This window comes from Aedes albopictus, chromosome 2, assembly GCF_035046485.1.
Source record: "Aedes albopictus strain Foshan chromosome 2, AalbF5, whole genome shotgun sequence".
Taxonomy (NCBI): Eukaryota; Metazoa; Arthropoda; class Insecta; order Diptera; family Culicidae; genus Aedes; species Aedes albopictus.
Window position 1 is genome coordinate 333,124,596 of NC_085137.1, and position 23,005 is coordinate 333,147,600.

Below are 23,005 nucleotides of genomic sequence, written 5' to 3' on the forward strand. Positions count from 1 at the left end.
TGTGTGGTCACTTTTTTCAAGAAATGGAAAAAAGAGCTTCCATGTCATAAAGTTTCTCAAATGAAAGGCCATGGACAGCTGGTAGTTTCAATAGAAAGCAATGCAGTTTATTATCATTTCCATTTTCAAACGTTTTATGAGATAATAAAAATAGCACTTACAACCATTTAAATGGTTATTTTGAATCGTATAATTGGGAGAGCGCTATTCAATTACACATTTTCGCTGTTTTGTTTCGCACTAGGCACATGAAACTTCAATAAATAGGAATCCATTTTTTCGGAAACTACAAAGAAAGGCGCTTTACGGGGTCGGTGAGACCACTTGGTAATTTTCCGTTCCTTTTGAACTTTGATCGTTATCCTTGTTTTCGTTGTTCGTACACGTGGGATAGTGAGTGAAAAATCCTTATAAATTCACTGCTACTGATTTGTAAAGACGAAAAAAATGTTTCGACTGAATGGTTGCGGAAAGTCTCACACGATGCTCCAACCACTTCTGCTGATGGTGGTCACGGTGGCGGCATCCTCGTTGACCATGACCATAGTTGCCACCTTAGAAGCTAAACCGCGGTCAAACGCGGTCTTCGACACCTCTTCACCACCGGTGAATCGCATTGTTGGAGGAGCTTCCGCCAGTGCCAACCTGTTTCCGTATCAGGTGGCTCTTTTTCGTCAGGGGACGTTCTTCTGTGGTGGGTCTCTAATCACTGCCAAGTGGGTTCTTACAGCGGCGCATTGTGTTACAAGTGGATATCAAGTGTAAGTGACATTTTATTGAAGCAGGACTTTATGAATGGAGTATTTCATCCCAATATTCTAAAAGTGATGTTTAATTTGATGCTGTTACTATTTTCTGTTTTACATCTTCTCCTCTTCCTTCTTCTCCTTTTTCTTCTTCTTATTCTTCTTTTGCATTCTCCTACTCGGTATAACAACGATACTGGGACAAATCCTGTCCTCAGCATGTTCTATGAGCGCTCCCACAGTTATCAACTGAGAGATTCATCTTCAAATGACCATTTTGAATGTACTATCGTGTAGCAGGCACGAAAATACACTATGAAATACTCTCTTTTTGCTGGCTCAGACCTTTTGATCCATAAAGTTATGAAATATACTTTGTGTGGCTTTGTGGTCGTGCGGCAAGCGTCACCAAGCATTTAGTCGCATCGTGCTGAGGAGCGCGGGTTCGATTCCCGCTGCAGCTGTCAGGAAAAGTTTTCGGCTGTGCCATTGGGCGTTGCATGCTAGTCCGTTGTCTAGTGCCGTGCTTCCTTCAAAGAGCGAACAAGCTCACTGGAAGTACTACACGTTTTTTATGCTCAAGGGAGTCAAGGAAATTTTCGTTATGCAAACTCTCTCGATGGACCTGGAATCGAACCCTTAACCCTCAGCATGGTCATTTTGAATACCCGTGCTAAACAAAGTGTATCCTTATAACGGAAGACCAATATACACTACAGATCAAACAATTTTAGCTACCCCCTTAACTTAAAACAGAGTAGCCCATCTTTCGACCATTTTGCATCAGATCTTAGAAGTCTTGATATCATTAAATGATTATTAAGTCAAGGCAACTTTAAATATGATTTTTTTCTAATTTGTATGAGTTTTGAACCTAAAGTTGTAAAATAGAGGAATATGTTCAATATTTATATTTTCTATGAACATTTTTTTACTTCAAGTTACCATATTTTCTTCCGAAACTTAAAGCAGTAGGGTGTTTGACCACATTCCCGGCACTACATTTAAACAAAATTGTGCATTACCTAAATTCACAACGAAACGACCGTTTTCGTCGATTTCTTCCATCTGAATCAGATAGCTTATTGCGTGAACTTGATTATAACTATCATTAAAAACGGCTACGCAGTCTCGAAATTAGCAAACGATGTTTATTACTTGCCCAACGTTTCGACACGGGGTTAGTGTCTTCTTCAGGGGGAATCTAATTTGGTCGTTTTTGGTCTTGTGTTTCGTCTAACTGTAACTGTCCTGTCATTAATTTGTTGGTACATGACTTATTTTGCTTGTTATAACTTTCAACGGACATTTGCCAAATGTCCGTTGAAAGTTATAACAAGCAAAATAAGTCATGTACCAACAAATTAATGACAGGACAGTTACAGTTAGACGAAACACAAGACCAAAAACGACCAAATTAGATTCCCCCTGAAGAAGACACTAACCCCGTGTCGAAACGTTGGGCAAGTAATAAACATCGTTTGCTAATTTCGAGACTGCGTAGCCGTTTTTAATGATAGTTGAAACGATACAGTCGAACCTCCACTAGAATACTTGATTATAACAGTAATTGTTGCGAAGATTTTCTGCCGGAAAGTTGGTTTTGAACGAGTTTACGGCATATAGTCCAGCGCAAATATCCAGCATCAGTGCCGAACTTCCAGCAAAATCAAATAGGGAATCACTTCGGCACCCATCTTTGTGCTGACGAAGTGCACTCGCCTGCGTGTTATTGTTGTTTTGTGCACTTGTGTGAACGCAGAGTGAACGTGTAGTATCTTATTAACTGCGGATCTCGTTGCGGAAATGTTGCGGGAGATGATTATCTAAGAAAGTGTGTTTGGAAAATATGCGGCATGTGATATTTTGATTTGTTTTGCTGTAAGGTGCCGGAAATTGACGTGGGTGCCCAAGTAGTTCGAAACCAAACTGCTGGAAATTTGTTCAATAAAATTTTCAGATTACACCCGATTCTTTTTTTTACATAGGTGTGACTTTTTCTATAACTCAGTCAATTTTCAACCAATTCATTTTGTACGTACGCATGCGCATGTAGGCATCATTAGTATTATAAGTTTACACAATTTCATGAGAATCGGTTCAAAACTGACTGAGTTATAGCAAAACAATGACCGGTGCAAAAAAAAAGAATCGGGTGTAGGGTGATAATACCTATTTCTATTAGCTCCCAACTGACTTTTACCGAGCGAAACAGAAACATCCTCCTGCTATTAGGGTTCTCCAGTTAGCCTAGTGGTTAAGGCTATGGATCGCCAATCCGGAGACGGCGGATTCGATTCCCGTTCCGGTCGGGAAAACTCTCTCGACTCCCTGGGCATAGTGTATCATTGTACTTGCCTCACAATATACAAATTGATGCAATGGCAGGCAAAGGAAGCCCTTCAATTAATAATTGTGGAAGTGCCCAAAGAGGTAGGACAAGTCCTAGTGGGGACGTAGATTCATAAAGAAGAAGAGAACAGAAACATCTACAAAAAAGTTGTTTAGTAAATGAGCCATTGATGTCATTGACCAACAGTTTGATTTGTAAATATATAATTCAACTACCCTTCCTAGAGTGCATCCGTCACTGATGGTAGTGCTAGCTGGAACAGTTTACTTGACCAGCGGTGGCGTACTTCGCACGGTTCGCAGGATTATCCCTCACGAGGGGTACGGAAACCATCAAAACGATATAGCAGTCATGGAATTGCAGCAAGCATACCAAATGGGTAGTTCAATTTCTACGATTGCCCTGCGGAGGACGGAGGTTCCCACTGGCAGCAATGTAATAATATCCGGCTGGGGTCGACTGTACACCGGCGGACCAAATCCAATCGTACTGCAGTACAACTGGGCAACAACCTTGCCGAAGTTTGCCTGTGCTCGGGAAACCGGAATTATCTTTGGAATACTTTGTTTGACATCTTCTGTCAATAATGGTGCTTGCAATGTAAGTTTATTTATTCGATTTTAATTAAATAAAATTGTCAGTGCTTTTGTTTTAGGGCGACTCTGGTGGTCCAGCGGTTTACAACAATCAGCTGGTGGGTGTGGCTAGCTTTAGGTCAACTCAGGGATGTGGATCATTAAGTCCGGATGGTTACGCCCAGGTTTCTGATTATGTTCAATGGATTGAATCGAGAATCAATTAAATTGAGAATGAAAGCTGCATGAAAAAAAAAAAACAGCTGTAGAAGACGAGCGAAGGAATGTGATAAGTTATTACATATACACTGTAGTGCATAATTGATCGGACAAATCGCCTCCTTAATGCTAGAACTAGGTTACTCGTTTTGGAAAGTGCGGGTAAAAATGACTGGTAAAAATTATTAAAGCATACAGAGTACAGAAAAAATACAGATTTTTTGACCTTGATACAGATTTTTCCTCCACATATTTTTTTTCTCATACATTCATGCTAGATGGAGAATAAAGTACTATAAATTATTGTAACAAACCCATTAAATTATCTATATTTTTTCACATTTGACCTCAATTTTCATTACAGGAAATTTTTCTCTGGATTTGAGTTTATTTTTTTTTATTTATTAATGAATTTAATAAAACAATCATTACGAAACATAAAACGTCCTAAGTGCGTTTTTTAATGTTTTTATCACGTTGAAATCTTAAACTTGTAATATAAAACTTTTTAACCTTCGCCCAAAATGAACTACAGAGTATCAAACAATTGCCCGTACAGCAAACTCTTTGTCAAAATAATTTTTCATTCAAATGTTAATAACTTTTTTATGCGTCAATCAAAAACGCTGAAATTTTGACCAACCATGAATCATATATTAAAGCTCCATTAGTAAAATTTTGAGCGAGATCGAATTAGTTTTCTGAAAGTTATAGAACTTTTAGTTAAACTTATAAGACTTTTGAACACATTTCAAAACATTATATCTCAATATGTACTCGATGAAATGTTTTCAATTTTTTTTTTGTGTTACATCTTAGACCTAAGGCTTTCATATGCAGCCATGTTTGGGGTTTTATATTCACTACAAAAAATATTAAAAATGTGCGTATGTAGTTGACGATGTTTCAAAATTTACCATATTCTGCACATATAATCTGCCAAACATTTTCCACCAATAAAAGTGCATTAGCTGAACGAAAAATCCATAGGACCTACTCTTTATATGTAGTTTAGTAGGTCCTGTATAAAAATATATCATTAGAAGAGTTTAAAAAAGTCGAAAACACTTGGCACTTTCATTGATCAAAATATGATAATTTTCCAAATGACACTCTGAACATTTTTACAGATTTTTCATATTTTTTTTGTAGTGAATATGAAACCTTAAACGAAGCTGCATATCCCTTTCGTGACGGACCATACAAGTATGATTATCTCAAATTTTCTCTTATAAACTTAACGTCCTCTAGAATAAAACTTTCTTCACTTCGGCTACTTTATCCACCTATGCACTTTTTGGGGTCAAATTAGGACCAGCACAATTGTGCTGCTCCGTCATCGAGCCGGTCGATGTTCTCTAATTCATAGGTTCCCAAACTTTGGGGTGCGCGACCCCCTTTGGTCAGCAGATTTACTTTTCGCGACCCTCCATAGAAATTCTCTCATTTGTCATTTGTTACAGTCACAGTCATTTGTAACTGTCTCTCGCGACCCCCTTGAAGAAGTCCGGGGACCCCCTGGGGGGTCGCGACCCGCAGTTTGGGAAACCATGCTCTAATTGCTAAAAATTGCCTACTTTTAGGCGTTTTTTTGTACAGAAGATTTATTATAATTATTAAATCACTGCAAAGTGTTAGTTTGTAGAAATTTAGACGTATAATTTTAAATCTAGGAACACTAGATCAGCTTGACAGGGTATTCAAATCATAGAAGTGAATAAAAAGAAGATAATAAGAACAGCAAATCCCTTTTCCAATCTAATTCATGATTTCGATAATATGGAGTAATTTTTTTCATCCAAGTATTCAATGTTCCTTAAAAAACTCGTACAAGCTGATATCGGGTTCCTTGAGTTGAAATTATACGTCTAAGTTTTTACAAACTTACACTTTGAAGTGATTTAATAATTAAAATCAATCTTCTATACCATAAAACGCCTAAGAATAGGCTATTACCGATGGAACTTGGACCGCCTTGGGGACGGAACAACACAATTGTGCTGGTCCCACTTTGACCACCCAGAAATCTTGTGCTTTCCAACAAATCACCACTTTTTCTTCGCTGTTTTGCAGAACTACTCTTTTTCTATCGATTTTTATCCCTGCATACCTGGATTAAACAAATATTTATAAAAATACGACAGATAAAATTTTTCCAACTTCTAGGGTGATTGTTTACTTTTTGTTTAACTTATCGTGGCGTTTTTTTTTTATTAACAATTCCAATTAAAGCAGAGACTCAGAAATACAAGTAAGAGTGATAACTCGATCATAAAAATTATTTACATCACATATTTTGAGGAAAAAACAATTGAAAAAAAAATTTGTAAAACCAATGCCGAAAAACAGCACGATTGTGCTGGTTCGTCACGAAAGGGATATGAAAGCCTTAGGTATAAGCTGTAACACGAAAAATATTGTAAAAGTTTCATCAAGTACACATGTTGAGATAGAATGTTTTAAAAATGTTTCCTAAAATTATATAAGTTTCACTGAAAGTTCTATATTTTTCAGAAAACTTATTCGATCTCGCTCAAAATGGAGCTTTTATATATGGGTTATAGTTGGTCAAAATTTCAGCGGTTTTGATTGGCGTATAAAAAAGTTATAATCATTTAAATGAAAAATTATTTTGACCAAAATTTTGCTGTACGGACAATTGTTTGATACACTGTATGTCTTTGCTGATTCTTTTTTATGTGTATTGTTGTTTGCTAGACAATTTGCAAGAATTGTGAATTTCCAGTGAAATATGAAAATGTATGGAAAATTTAAGCTTTAGTACATGAAAAATGATATAAAAGTTGGAAACTTTGCTAAGCAAAAGACCTGGTTTTCTTTATGTTTTTCATTCTTATATGTTGAATGAAAATAATGAGAAAACTTACGAATAATGTTGAAAATGCTTTGACATCCATGTGCACAACAGAACATGTGCTCGAAGCTCGATGAACAAATTGAGATTTGAAATTATGAAAAGAAATCCACGTACTCCGGTGAGACTCGAACTCACGACTCCCAATTCGCTAGACGGGCGCTTCTATTCCTTCAAGCTACGGAGTCACTCGACTATCTCCGTCGCCAGTAGGCCTAGAACTGAACTCGATTCCACAATCGCACATGGTTATCTTCTTTTCACAATCCAAACCCCCTTCGGATGGGATTAGATGAACATCTAACACATTGTCTGTTGTGCACATGTATGTCAAAGCGGGAGAGGAAGTTATTTTTAATTGTCGAGAGCTTCGGGCACTGCCTCCCAATCACTTATTGGTATGGCAATTTCCCACATGGCTTGGTCAGCCAAAGCAAAATCAAGAAATTGACATTTGTAAGGTGCTACGGTCACCCTTACCGTATTCGGTCGGCCGAGGACCGACCCGTCGAGAGTCCGACTGCACACTAATTGCCATACCAATAAGTGATTGGGAGGCAGTGCCCGAAGCTCTCGACAATTAAAAATAACTTCCTCTCCCGCTTTGACATACATGTGCACAACAGACAATGTGTTAGATGTTCATCTAATCCCATCCGAAGGGGGTTTGGATTGTGAAAAGAAGATAACCATGTGCGATTGTGGAATCGAGTTCAGTTCTAGGCCTACTGGCGACGGAGATAGTCGAGTGACTCCGTAGCTTGAAGGAATAGAAGCGCCCGTCTAGCGAATTGGGAGTCGTGAGTTCGAGTCTCACCGGAGTACGTGGATTTCTTTTCATAATTTCAAATCTCAATTTGTTCATCGAGCACATGTTCTGTTGTGCACATGGATGTCAAAGCATTTTCAACAGTGTAATTTCCCACATGGCTTGGTCAGCCAAAGCAAAATCAAGAAATTGACATTTACGAATAATGTTTTCGTTGAAAATTAAAAATAACGACAGTTTTTTTTTAAAATAGGGTAAGTGTACCAATTATGGTTATAGTACCAATCATTCGCCATAGTTGATTTTCACCCTTTAATGATGTAAATCAACCAGAAAAATTTTGTGAACAGCAGATCACGTTCATAGAAGATGGTCGCACACATTTAAACTACACATTTTGCTCAAATTATGGTAGAAATAAATAATTTTCCTTAAAATCTCGGCTTCCTTGCACCCTTTTTCGCCATAGTGTACCAATTATGGCTAATCCCATAAGGAATGCATGCAAATAGTGCGAAAAGGAACCGAAGTTAAAAAAAGTTACCATAACAGGTACAGGGTTCCAATCATTGGCACACGTACATCACTTGTTCATCGATTTTTAATCGGCGTATGGTTCAATCGATCGAGACCAACTATGGTAGATTAGGCACGAGTACGGATTCCCGGATAAACTGATTTGATTGATCAAGATGGCGATGGATCAAGTGATGTGCGTAGTTCGGGCACTGTTGTCCTTCTGACTTCAGCTAGATTGAGGAGGTACGATCCGAGCGTCTGTTCACCAAGGAGATGCGGCTCAAACAGCGTCTGTTCTGGCATCCAGCGGCTGAGTAAGAAACGCTGCACCACGCCCAGCTAGATCCAAGGTGGTAGCCCCATCAGCGTGGTCGTCCCAGTGTTGGTTGGGACGTTAAACAGAACTGGCACGATGGCCCTCCGGCGAGACAGGAGTGTTGGCGTAGGCCCAATAAGCCACCCGTAAAAATCTTCATTGCGAATAACATAGGAGAAAATACGACTCGATATAATCGGCAAAGACCCACGCGACCAAATAAGGACTACGATTGGAAACTTGGAACATGGAATTGCAAGTCACTAGGTTTCGCAGGATGTGACAGGATAATCTACGACGAACTACATCCCCGCAACTTCGACATCGTGGCGTTGCAGGAACTTTGTTGGACTGGACAGAAAGTGTGGAAAAGCGGGCATCGAGCGGCTACCTTCTACCAAAGCTGTGGCACCACCAATGAACTGGGAACAGGATTTATAGTGTTGGGCAAGATGCGACAACGTGTGATCGGGTGGCAGCCAATCAACGCAAGGATGTGCATGTTGAGAGTTAAGGGCCGTTTCTTCAACTACAGCATCATCAATGTCCACTGCCCACACGAAGGGAGACCCGATGACGAGAAAGAAGCGTTCTACGCGCAGTTAGAGCAAACATACGATGGGTGCTCGCCGCGTGACGTGAAAATCGTTGTCGGCGACATGAACGCGCAGGTAGGAAGGGAGGAAATGTACAGACCGGTAATCGGGCGAAATAGCCTGCACGCCGTATCGAATGATAACGGCCAGCGATGCGTAAACTTTGCAGCCTCTCGTGGTATGATAGTCCGAAGCACCTTCTTCCCCCGCAAAGATATCCACAAAGCCACCTGGAGATCACCCGACCATCAAACAGAAAACCAAATCGACCACGTTCTAATCGACGGTAAATTCTTCTCAGATATAACCAACGTCCGCACATACCGCAGTGCGAATATAGATTCGGATCACTACTTAGTCGCTGTATGCATGCGCTCAAAACTTTCGACAGTTATCTCCACGCGTCGAAGTCGAACGCCGCGGCTCAACATCGAGCAACTTCGTAACGTAGAAGTGGCTCAAGACTACGCGCAGCAGTTAGCAATGGCCCTACCAACGGAAGAGCAGCTTGGCGCAGCTATACTTGAAGATGGCTGGAGGGACATCCGATCCGCCATAGGTAGTACCTCGGCTACAGCACTAGGCTTCGCGAATCCGAATCACAGAAACGACTGGTACGACGGCGAATGTGAACAGTTGAAAAACGAGAAGAATGCAGCATGGGCGAGAATGCTGCAACACCGTACGAGAGCGAATGAGGCACGTTACAAACAGGCGCGGAACAGGCAGAACTCAGTCTTCCGGATGAAGAAGCGCCAGCAGGAAGAACGAGATCGCGAAGCGATGGAAGAGCTGTACCGCGCTAAGGACACACGAAAGTTCTACGAGAAGCTGAACCGCTCGCGCAGAGGCTTTGTGCCACAAGCCGACATGTGCCGAGATAATGACGGGAATATTCTCACGAGCGAGCGTGAGGTGGTCGAGAGGTGGCGGCAGCGTTACGATGAGCACCTCAATGGCGACGTTGCAAGTACCGAAGGTGGCGTGGTAACAGATCTAGGAGTACCCAAGCAACACACATGTTATATATTAGTTACGACAGCGCAAATTTTGGTTGTATGGAAGTTTATTTGACGTTATTCCAACATAATGTTAGAATTACGTAAAATTAACTTCAATACAACCAAAACTTGCGCTGTCATAACTCTTATACAACATGTGTGTTGCTTGGGTATGTGCACAGGACGAAAGACTTCCGGCCCCTGACCTTCAAGAGATTGAGGAGGAGGTTGGCCGGTTGAAAAACAACAAAGCCGCTGGAGCAGATCAACTACCAAGCGAGCTTCTAAAATACGGTGGAGAAGCACTGGTGAGAGCACTACACTGGGTCATTACCAAGATTTGGGAGGAGGAAGTATTACCGGAGGAATGGATGGAAGGTATCGTGTGTCCTATCCACAAAAAGGGCGACAAGTTGGATTGCGGGAGCTATCGCGCGATCACACTACTGAGCGCTGCCTACAAGATACTCTCTCAAATTTTATGCCGCCGTCTATCACCGATTGCAAGAGAGTTCATGGGGCAATATCAGGCCGGATTTATGGGTGAACGCGCTACAACGGACCAGATGTTCGCCATCCGCCAGGTGTTACAGAAATGCCGTGAATACAACGTGCCCACACATCACTTGTTCATCGATTTTTATTCAGCGTATAATTCAATCGATCGAGACCAACTATTGTAGATTAGGCACGAGTACGGATTCCCGGATAAACTGATTTGATTGATCAAGGCGACGATGGATCAAGTGATTTGCGTAGTTCGAGTATCAGGGACATTCTCGAGTCCCTTCGAATCTCGCAGATGGTTACGGCAAGCTACTGGTCTTTCGTGCTTGCTTTTAAACATTACTTTAGAGGGTGTAATAAGGAGAGCGGGGATAAACACAAGTGGAACGATTATCACGAAGTCCGTTCAGCTGCTTGGCTTGAACGAAGCCAGGCGAATCGGAATAGTCATGAATGTGTAGAAGACAAAGTACATTATGGCAAAGGGGGCTTCCACCCCGAATTTCTATCGACGGTGATGAAATCGAGGGGGTTGAAGAATTCGTGTACTTGGGCTCACTGGTGACCGCCGACAACGATATCAGCCGTGAAATTCAGAGACGCATTGTGGCAGGAAATCGAGCTTACTTTGGACTCCGCAGAACTCTACGATCGAACAAAGTTCGCCGTCACACGAAATTAACTATCTACAAAACGCTGATTAGACCGGTAGTCCTCTATGGGAACGAAGCATGAACTCTACGTGCAGAGGACCATCGCACCCTTGGCGTTTTCGAACGGAAAGTGTCCCGAGCAGGAATGAATAACTGCCACATAACTGGAGGATACCAAAGTCAGGTATCATACCAAGACAAGGTATTGGTCGGTTATCCAGGTATTTTAAATAACTTATTTTGGTATTTTGTAGGTATTGATGGAATACCTCAACGAGTTATTGGTTTGGTGTTGAGGACTGCTTGAGCTATTATTCAGTTATGGAAAAATCGCTATTTGTATGGAAAAATCGCCGATTATTATTTAGGTATTGCCATACCTGATGTCATTATTCACGCGTTATGCACAAAATACACACCAGTTATTATTTTAGGTATTTTACCTCTTATGCAGGGCTACTTAATACCTCATTCAGGTTGTAGGTATTCGTTTTTCCATACCTGAGTTAGTTATTCTTCAACTATTTTCTACTGCTCGGGGTTGCGTACCATCAACGGAGGAGTGCAGATGGAAGAAGGGACTTGGAGAAGGTGAATAAACCACGAACTACATCAGTTGCTGAGAGAATCAACCAACGTCCACACCGCGAAAATCGGGAGGCTATGGTGGGCGGATCACATCAAAGGGATGTCAGATAGCAACCCGACTAAAGTGGTTCTTGAGAGTCATCCGACCGGTACAACAGGTCTTCGGTGCGCAGCAAGCTAGGTGAGTCGATTGAGACACGCAGCCATGAACCAGGTAGAATGGTGACGACTCCTATGTACAGCAGAGGCCACTCAGGCCTTAGTCTGACCGGTAAGGTAAGTTATGCAACGAGTTGCAAAACGTTGATTTTTTCACCTTGAGTCGGACATTTACCCAACTAGGCCTGCCGATTCATGATTTAACTCAAATAAGTTGCACGAACCGAGTATTGTGGCGACGCTTACGATTGTTATTATGTCTTATCTTAAATGTTATGCTGAACAAATAAATGTAGGTATGTAGCACTACAATAATGATCCCAAAAATAGCCACGATTTTTTCTTGCCTTTCAGTTATATAGTATATTGCACTAAAATACATATGGTACATCCAAACGTGAATATCCCCCAATAGGGGATCCTCTACGCCATTAATTACCGCATTTGTCATACAAGTTCCAATTTATCATCGTAAGAAGATACGCACCGAGTGACATCACGCGCCATGTCCCATATTCGGTATAACAGAAGGTATAGCATCGGTGAAGTAGTTTTTCCTTCCCATCAGGATCGCAGAACAAGCATTTGTCATTCGCGGGCGGGCGGATGGGTGGTAGGGACGTCCGGAAGTAGCACCGTGGATCCGTGGATCCGTCACCATTCGGTATTAACATAGTAAGTGAAACCGACAACAAAGCACCTCGGGTCGGTCGGTCCAAGGTATCCGATTACGCCCGGGAATTGTGTGTGGCATTAATATGTAGCTTTTTCCTGTTATTCAGTGCATACAGACAGGGTATGGCACCACCCGCCGCACCATCGTATTGTGTAGATGCACAGGCAGACAAACGTATTTTGCATGCTGAAGATGACTTCTTTGGCCTTATGCTGTTTCATTCGTGGCACTTGCTTGCTGATGGTGGGCTGCCATTTGGACTATGGGCAAAAGTTTGGAATATTGTTGAAAGGTATTTGAAAATTTTGTTTCAGTACGGAACTCACGAGTTGGGTGAAGATACTCGTATTTTAGTATGTACTTTCATTTTTCCGAGTAGAAAAAGAATGAGTAGTAAGACTTTGCACTCAATGATTATTTTTAACAAGAATCAGATGGTCACACCTCATACGTATTCGTATACCCATTAAGAATCGAACAACGTACAAAACCATCTAAATTCAATTCATCTTAAAAAAAATTGGATCAAATTACACAATTCCTACCCACAGTGCATCGTTAGCCATTGCGTTGGTGCCTGCTGCTGCTGTCTGTCATTTGCCATCACGCCTCGTTGTGTAGGTATGCCCTTTCAGACATTTTTTCCTCTTCGCGTTATAACGGTTGCAAATGGGAAAATGTGATTTTCCCTGGCCAACGGCGCGCAATGAACCACAATTGTCCGTAAGGATACTTCCGTCGCATAACAACAATATGAGCTGAAGAAATACACTGTACCTATGTGTGGTTGGGTACTTTTTCCCACAGGGCCAAGGAAAAACGCAGTGATCCTTATTTATGCCATATCCAGTCGCGTGTGGCAGGCCATTGTTGTCCGTTTCAAGAAGACGTAATTTCGCATTGTACAATGCAACTTTCACAAAAGAACTGATAATAATCGTTACGGAATTGTACAAAACAAGTTTGTAATGTGAGGAACACTCTTCACAAAGTCCAAACAATTCTTGAATGGTCAGAGGAATGGCTAGGAAACTGACGTTCGTTATGTTAACGACAGAATCACGCTTTACAAGACATGAACATGATAGATTGAACCAAGGGTTAAACTAAATTTCGCAAGAGATTACATATTTTTGCTTCATAAAGGTGCGTAAACATACAGGTTCTTAAAACAAATCGTTGACAAAAGTCATGAGCTCTCCATTATTGACAAAAGATATCAACGTCTAGGTATTTTCTTTTCATCTCACTTACTTAGTTCCCTTTTGTCACCCTTATTCGAGTTGGAGCTACGAATGCAAAATTCAAGTTGGACACTCATGAAAATTCGATCAAGTCTTTCCAGATCTATGAGTATTGAATTGTTTTTGATCAAATATTTGACTGTTGTTTGGTTGACACACAATTACGCTTCCTCGTAAATTAGTCGAAAATTAGTTGTACTTCAGCCGATTTAAATATCTTTTGTTGTGTGATCTAAATGTGATATCGCTGTGCTGCATGCGAAGTTGATTTTGGTGATATAGATTAGAATAAATCCCGAAGAAATCATTATTTTAACTAGTGCATTTAAAGAAGTCCATTGTTTGTGGTTTTATAAAAACGCGCCTTGTTTTGTTGCTGCTGTTGTTGTTTGTTGTTGCTGCTGTATTGAGGTAAAAGAACCCGCATCGCGAAATTGATTCGAGCTGGTAGAAGATTGATGTGAGTACACCTATAGACACACTTTGTTCAAATCACCACTTCTTTCAAGAGTTTTTCGTGCTATCCCCCGCCGCCCAAAAGGTTACTAGACAAGCGAAGAACAATTGTTATAAAATTGGTTGATAAACATCGAGGTCTCGCTCCCATAGCATTGCGTTTGTGATATTTATTGCCGCCCGAACGGCCACTTGACGATCAAATTGCATTAGTCGTTGGTGAGTGGGTTTGATCTGGTAGGCTAGAAAGCACACTTTGACGTTCGTTTCACTGAGTAGCTGGGGGTACTAGATCTGATCTAGATCTACAGTAGTAATTGAGGGGGTTAGAGGCAGAGGGGTGTAAGTGACCAAAAATTCAAAATTGAGATAAATGTCGTACGTGATTCTACGAGATCATCTTTGCTTGTTGCCAAAGACCCGTAATTTTTAAAAATGTTTGAGTATGTTTAAACATTGATTGAAAATATGACGCTTAACCGTTGAGGAGATTTGCTTGGAGTGTAAGTAATTGAATCAAATTTTATTATGATTTAATGTACATCTATGATCTCGTTGAATATGGTTTTAATCATGCCTTAGGTCATGGACCCATGACGCACTTGGCGAATGTGTTCTTAAAAATGTTGAAATCGCTTTGAACCTGTTGTTCCAATATAACTGCTCAACATTGTTTCAATCAATTTAAATTCACAAGTTAATAATGGCAGTGATGGTATTCTACTAGTTCGAGTCTTACTGAGGAGAAGTAACCTTTTCGTCATTTGCCCTTCTCAATATCCATTTCTCACTCACGCCAGTTTTTGCGAAGTCTAGCTTTTGGAATAAGGTAAAACTTTCACTCGACTGGCTTAGCCGCAAACATCGATAGTAAATCAGTTGACTGATATTTTTGCTGAATTTTCTCACACAACAAAGTGACAATACCACCTTCTTTTCGTTGCACATAATGAGTACGAATGACGATAATGTACAAATTTAGATTACAACACTGCATTTTATTCACAATTATTCATTCCAAAATTTAGGATTTTATGACGATCTTGAAGATCAGAATTTGGTTATCAATTTGATTACCAAAATTTTGTACAGTCTCACGAATTCAAGCGGTGCTTTGCTAACTAGCCGACGTTTTGGCTGTGTTTGGCAGTCTTCTTCTAGAGAAAATTAGGTCTATTTCTCTTGAAAGAAGGCTGCCAAACACGGAATTACCGTTTGAAATCGTGAGACGACAAAACTCCAAATTTCAGTATAAACTCGTTGGAAACCACTGTCAGGGACGAGTTAACATACGCACACACTTCGAAAAATACGCGTAATTTTACGTCATTTAACGCCGACATATTGCAGCGAGTAGAATGACGGAATAATACGTTAGTTTCAAACGTACATTTACGTTCGCTCTTAAAATTACAAGAGGCGAAAGGCAATAAAAAAATACACGCCATGACATAAAAATAAGATTTTACGGCATGGCGTGCATATCAGGTTATGTTTTCTGAGGAACTTTACTGCTTTTTATCTATTAAATAATAATTTCCAACCCTACTCACTTGATCTGATGCAGTTTAGCCAGCAGTACCGATGTTTCAAACACTCACTAATAATATAATTAAATGTTCACAAATTATTTCCACTAGCGGCATGAAAATTCCCGCCACTTCCATGTTATTCACTAAAATCATTCACGGACTAGTTCCGCCCGATTGCCCGATTTTCTTCCTGTTATCTTCTGGGGTTTTCAACCAGTTTCACAAGATAAAGTTCAAAAACCACTCTGAACAAAGCACATATGGTAATCACCAAGCATTTTAGCTTCCATATGTAGCAAAAACATTGCTGCATCAGCACTTTGATGACTTGTTAGAAACATTTCCACTTTTTTTTTATCCGCCGAAGGTGATTATTTCTTCACTGCTCCGCATTTAACTGAATGCAAATTTTCTTTTGTATCAATCCAATCTACTAATTCAACTCATTCAACGCAAAAGCGAAATAAATTCGCGAAAAATGACTGAACGGTACTGAACAACAAACACGAGAAGCAAGACTGAAGCAGTTTGACGTTTGACGCGCTCATCGCTGTTTGTATTTGAAGACATGTAATTTTATATCATTTCAAACTGAAAATTGAGTCAATCCCTTTAGAAAACAGTTATTGGATCTTAAAACATTGTACGTGAGCCAAAATTTTACTGGTTATGACGAAATATCAACTTCTTTTGGAAGCGTTTTTTGAGAGCATTAGATATGACACAAAAATAAGTCACATTTCATTTTACGGCACATAACATTACGTCATTTATAAAGATTATGTCAATTGTATTCTTCAGAATTTTTTGGTGTGCAGTATTACACTAAAAGTGCATCATTACATCGTATACGGTGTCATTGAGGCTCTGTTTTAGAATCCGTATGATAAATAATAAAATTTTAAATCGTCTTGTTGGCGATTTCCATAATTAGGAAGGATAAAACATGTATTAGTAGTGCACGCCTATCTATTTATACTTTTAAGAATGAGTTTCTGTCTGTCTGTATTACCCTTATAGACTCGGAAATATCTGAAACGATTGGCGTGAACATTCACTGATGTAACAATGATCCGACAAAATGGTCACTAAGGATTTATGTTTATGTATTTTAAAAAAATGTTACGCTAGAGGCGTCACGATAGCGCAGTGTTCGTTCAGGGAGCCTGGGTCATAATTACCCCAACATCCCACTAGGGTTAAATTAAGGACTTTTTCTTAATTTGTCAATACTTCATCTGATTTTTGAATTCAGAAAAGTTATAGGGTGCGGGCACCGGTTTTGGCCAGTCTAAGGGAAATAATTTTTATAAAAATAACCAATAATCCTATGAAAACAATAAATGCGTCAAAAGAAAGGTTTCAATCTATATTTTGAAGGAAAAATGCGGAAATCATGCCAATACTTGATTTTTGTATTAAAAGTGGCACTGGCCAAAATAGAAGCTCTGCCGCAGTTTTGGCCATATTCTTAAGTTTGGTTTCTATTTTGGCCAATCACGTGTATTTCTTATGGGAGTGGCCAAATTAGAAGCACCCTGGCCAAAATAGATATATGGGAGCAGGTTTTTTAAGGAAATATATTTTTTTCTTCCAGTTTTTAATCAAAATGTGTGGTTTTCACAGCTGTAATCATCATATTGTATTAGGATCTACTAGTAAAAAATAAATTTACGCCGATTTAGATCGCAACAGGCTCAATACCGCACTATGGCCAAAACTCCGGACTGGCCAAAACTGAAGCTTCTACCCTAATACTTCCACATCATCATGGCTGCTTGCGTTATACATTTAACACGAAATTAAACATTTTAGGGACAATTTTATTCATAGTAATACTTGAGTCTACATGTAGAGTATATGGCCTATTGAGAACTTGTTTGGTGCCAAAGGGGTGTAAGTCAACAGTTTGGTGGTAAAGGGGTGTAAGTGACACTAACCCAAAAAATCAAATTTTCCTATCTGCAGAAAAACAGCATATATAATGTCTGTTTCCATCTCAGATGGTGGAGTTACTTGATATTAGAGTGTTCGGGGCGAATCCAAACTTTTACGAATATTATTGATTTTTTTATAAGATGTCAAAGTTTACGTTCATTATCTCAAAATCAGGTTTTGGTCACTTACACCCCTCTGCTTCTGACCCCCTCAATTGTTGTCGTTATTTTTCATCGTATGCGTATAAACACAAACAGACTGTTTCTTTAATGTATTTTACTAGTCATATCTGTCTTATTCTAGTACTACATCTCCATTGAACTCAACTGCTTCACAGTATTTTTTTTGTTGTGGTCTTCGAGTTGCTGTAAATATCGAGTTTTTGTTTACATTCCTGTTTCATTGATAATATTTTTCTGCAACTTGCTTTCCATAATTGTGCACAATGAAGAGTGATGATGTGTATGTTTGTACCATTTGTACTAAGAAGGACACCGATGGTTCTAATTTTTTAACGTGTATGTACTGTTTCACTAGTGCTCATTTTAAATGTAAAAACATTACTGGAAATGCTATGCGTCGTATGAGAGAATCCGATTATTTTTGTTCACCTGTTTGTTCTGCTATCTACCAACGAATCATATTGATGCAAAACAATAACCAATCCCTAATGTCTTATTTCGCTGCTGAAATGAAAGCAGTAATTACGGTAGCTGTTGCTAACGAAATGCGGTCACTCTAAACTGAAGTTAAACAAATCACTGCATCCATTGGAAAATCACAGGAGTTTTTGGCAGCCAAGTTTGACGAAATTGTAATCGATTTTAAGGATCTGAAGGTAGAAAATGAAAAGTTGAAGAATGAAATTGATCAACTTAAAAACTCCCAAAACAAGTTGAAGCGTGGACTACATAAGCTTGAAGCTTTTGTGTATAAGTCTGATAAAGCTGCTCTAGGTGATAATACTGTTTAATGGGGTATTCCTGCATGTCCAGATGAGAACTTATTGAACGCAGTTGACAAGCTTTTTCATTGCTTAGGACTCGAAGTAAATTCCAATGTAGTAACATTTGCTGAACGTATTTTTGACAATAACAAAAACAACAACACTCTTGTCCCTATACGAATCGTGTTTTGTGATAAGAAATCAAAAGCGATAGTGCTTGACAGAAAAAACAGTTCGGGAAATTGTTGTCAACGGCGATCGATGCAAAATTTGTTGTCAATGGGAGGGCATTGTACGTAACCGTCAGAGATGAGTTATCTCCTTTGTCCCTTGAATTGCTGAAAGAGCTAAGAGAGTCGCAGGAACTCTTGAATATAAAATACGTTTGGACTGGTAGGGGTAGTGTTGTATTGGTTAAAAAGGCTGATGATAGTAAACCAGAGCTAGTTAAAACAAGAGATGATCTTAGTCGCATTATGTGTCGCTTTTCGCAAGATTCATTTTCACTGGCCATTTCCCGTCGCCAAAACTTATTACGTTTTATTTATTCGCGCTTTAAATTGAATGTTGCTGAATTTATCGTATAATTGAGTTAATTGTCTAGTTATTGAAATGGATTCTAGTCTAGTCTACACATACACAGCCATTCATTGAAAGAATCCTGGAAAATGGTGGAATCGACTAATTCCATCATTTTTCTTGTCATTATTAATCCTTGCAGCACATCTGAGATGTATTACAAACATTAAAGCGGCCAGGCCTACTGTGCAGCGTTGTTATTGTTATTGAAATCAAAGAACGGGGTCATCTCGTATCAACCGTTCCGTATACGAAGCATGAATATGAAATATTAACGGTGGGAGTGAAGTTGCTAAGAAGGTTAATGTCACTCCTTGGTCCTTGGAATCCTGGGATGGGACACAGCTATTTACCCCTGATGCCCTGGCCCTTATGCCTAGGCTTAAGCGCCTTTACTCGTACTCTGAAACAAAAAGAAAATATTAACCCCCCCCCCTTATTACAGCAATACATATTTCAAAATTATCAAAAATTATAACATTAAAATTAACATTACGGTACCAAATGATCCCCCCAGAATTGGTATATTATGTTTTGTTTATATTATTAAGCATCAACGTTTTTCGTTGAACTCAAAACAAGTTAAATTAGATGAATATGTGCAGTATGTGTGCATGTGTGCAGTACCATTATCAAATGGATAATGATATCGCAAACACACTTCCTGTTTCAAAAAAAAAAAAATCTTTGAATCTAGCGCGTATTTAGTTCAATTTTTGTGGTAATAAATATGTAATTAGAACAACCTCACCAGAAAACATACAGGTAGCGCTTCCATCACCATGGAAACGTTTTAACAGCTCTGTCAAGTTTGCTCGTCGTCTTGCCTCCGCCGCACTATCCGTCATCATTAGAATAATCGTCGCTTCATCGGATATACAGCTACTCGGTTGATTTCTGGTTACACACGTGAATCACTGATAGCTTGGCCCGAGATGAACCAGCCCAGGGCTGAAAATCTCGTAAATAAAGATAATAATAATAATAATGATAGCTTGGCATATCACAGCCAAAGACGTACACAACGCAAATCAGGAGCTTGGCAATGAGTCACACTACAAACTTTTTAAAACCGAAAAACTACCGAATCTGAGTATTAATGTCGGCACTCGCGATACGAACGTCAGCACCAATTTCGAGCAATGGCATGCAATCACGCGTAAAACACCTCCGGATGGCGTAGCAATTACACGTAACACAACCATTCATTCGCGGGATAAACCGGCGTAGATAAATGGCGTAGAACCAATATGAATCGTCAGCGTAACAAACGGGCGGATGCGAAAAAATGTCACGAGCATCTCAAAACACATCTACAATTGCTAAACGTAATAAATGTAAGCAAAATGGCGACACAAGGGAAATCAGATTATATCTGCTAAACAACACTGCACTGGTTGCAAAACCGAATCACGCAACTTCGCGATACATCACATCACATTATCCTGACCGGAACCAGCGAAATCGAAGAAATTATGGCCCCGAGAAAATGCCAATTCAGATTTCTAAACACTTTTCACGCACTTGTCATTGAATCCCTGCCGGATGGCGTAGCACCACTATTCGGCCGGCCGAAATAAAAAAAAAACGCGAAACCGAGAAAAAACGTGACAGGCGATTTATAAACACCACTCGCGCGCACCGCCTCCTGCGATCATTCGTTCATTCGTCTAGTTATTGAAATGGATACTATACCAAACATGATTGTAAATAAATATTTTGAAAATTTGGATAATTTTAATAAAAAATGTGAAAATATTGGCTCTAATTGTATGAATGTAGTTCAGTGGAACGTAAGAGGAGTGAATGATTATGAGAAATTTGATTAAGTGATTTATTTTGTAAATGAGTGTAAATTAGGTATTGATGTTATTGTTGTCGGTGAAAAATGGCTTAGAAAAGATAATTGTTGTATTTATAATATTCCTGGTTATCATGCGTTCTTTTCTTGTCGTGAAAATTCGTCTGGTGGTTTAGCTGTATTCGTAAGAAACTCTTTGGAATCTAAATTAATAGAAAATAAATCAATAGATGGCTTGCACTATGTGCGTTTAGAAATTAAATTATGTGGAAACTTGTTCAATTTTGTTGGTGTTTATCGGCCACCGTCTTTTGATTATAACACATTTCAAGACATTTGCTACCCCGTCTAAGATGTTTTTTTGTAGTTGGTGACATAAATGTACCGTATTACCCCGCTAATACGACACCGACTGTTGTCGAATAACCGGGGTAAACTTTTAATTCGACAAACTGGTCACCCTACACCACGTTGCTCTTTGAAATTTGGCAACTCTATTTTTGTTTTTGTTTTGATTTCCGGATTTGTTATGAAACATAATTTCAACAGATATTGCGGTGGTGCGAATGAAAAGCTCGTTCTTTTTACGATTGTTGCCATCCTCAGTCGATTCCGGTTGGTCTCCAGGCGATTTGGGCGTCAAATAGCACCAAAACAGAACCTCCGGAATTAGCGTCTGCAAGAGGAGCTGTTGCGGGTGCGAGTATAAGCGCAATATTAAACTGTTTTACATTTACAGTGTACATCGCTGTGACATTTCAACACTTTATAATTCGACATGTGTCGAATAAGCGGGGTACGAATTAAAAAGTGTCGAATTAAAACGTGTCGAACGAGCGGGGTAAGACGGTACCAATAAATATGCAAAACAACAATGTAGTTATGAAGTACAAGAATTTATTGGAATCCTATGGCTATGTATGCACAAACACTATTCCAACTCTTTCAACTTTCAATGAAATTAGCGACCATATTCCAGTGATATCATCTCTCGCATTGAGTAATGGTAGAAAGCACCAAGAATTGAAGACTAGTGTTGCTGATCACGTAAAACTGCAAAATGAGTTCTCATTGTATAGCGCATTTAGTTCACCACTGGACTATCGCACTAGTTTTCACGAGTGCGAAAACGCTAATAAAAGTGCGCGATTGCATCAAATCAACTCGGTGTCTTCAGAGCACTTGTTCTCTAGATTGAAGAAATAGTGCGCCGAAGACATCAACCTGATTTGATGCAATCGCGCACTTTTATTTACGTTTTCGCACTTATATTGTCGCAGTTCGCAGTCCAGTAGTGAACTAAATGCGGTATACTTAAATAACTTTCAGATGACTGACGATGTAGATGCTGTCCTTAAGGCTATTATTGCAAAGTACAATTCTTTGTTGAGTGGATGTACAAGATCTTTCTCTAAAAGTAATAACGTTAAAGGAGACCATTGTCCATGGATGACGTTTAACCTCTGGCGATTGATTCAAATTAAGAATAACTACCTTGAGAGACACAAAAGAAATCCTGATGATTTACATGTTACTGAAATGTTGGCTCACGTTTCAAAAATAGTTTAAACCACTAAAATACAATGTAAAAAACAGTATTACGAAAACATATTGAAAAGTTCAAGCCACTCTAATGTGTGGAAGAGCCTGAACCGAATATGTGGTCGCACTAGAACAGAGGAACGAATTAAATTGCGAATAGACGGACATGTTTTGGATTCAGGCCACGATGTTGCAGAAGCTTTTAACAGTTTTTTCTCTACTCTCGGAAATAATTTGGCTAATAAACTCCCAAACAGTAACTTCGACTTTTTAAATCCCGTAAAACAAGTCAGCAACTCGATATTCTTGAGGCCAACCAGTGTTAATGAAGTTTGTATCTTGATAAATGAACTTGACAGTAACAAAAGCAAAGGGCATGATAATATTCCAGCTGATCCACTAGATGCTAACATGG

At 39.5% G+C, this 23,005-nt stretch overlaps 2 protein-coding genes across 3 annotated transcripts in view; one reads left to right on the forward strand and one right to left on the reverse strand.

The window, feature by feature from the left end:
* Positions 1–4,192, forward strand: part of LOC109431602 (testisin) — a 7,263-nt gene extending 3,071 nt beyond the window's left edge. Inside the window, exons 4-6 of the mRNA XM_062854741.1 lie at positions 439–761; positions 3,324–3,699; positions 3,755–4,192. Coding sequence (XP_062710725.1) covers positions 439–761; positions 3,324–3,699; positions 3,755–3,901 — 846 coding nt within the window. The 3' untranslated portion in view covers positions 3,902–4,192. The remainder of the gene's footprint in view (positions 1–438; positions 762–3,323; positions 3,700–3,754) is intronic.
* The window catches only part of LOC115259196 (uncharacterized), a 242,305-nt gene that overhangs the window by 110,429 nt on the left and 108,871 nt on the right, over positions 1–23,005 (reverse strand). The gene's annotated exons all lie outside the window — the stretch shown is intronic.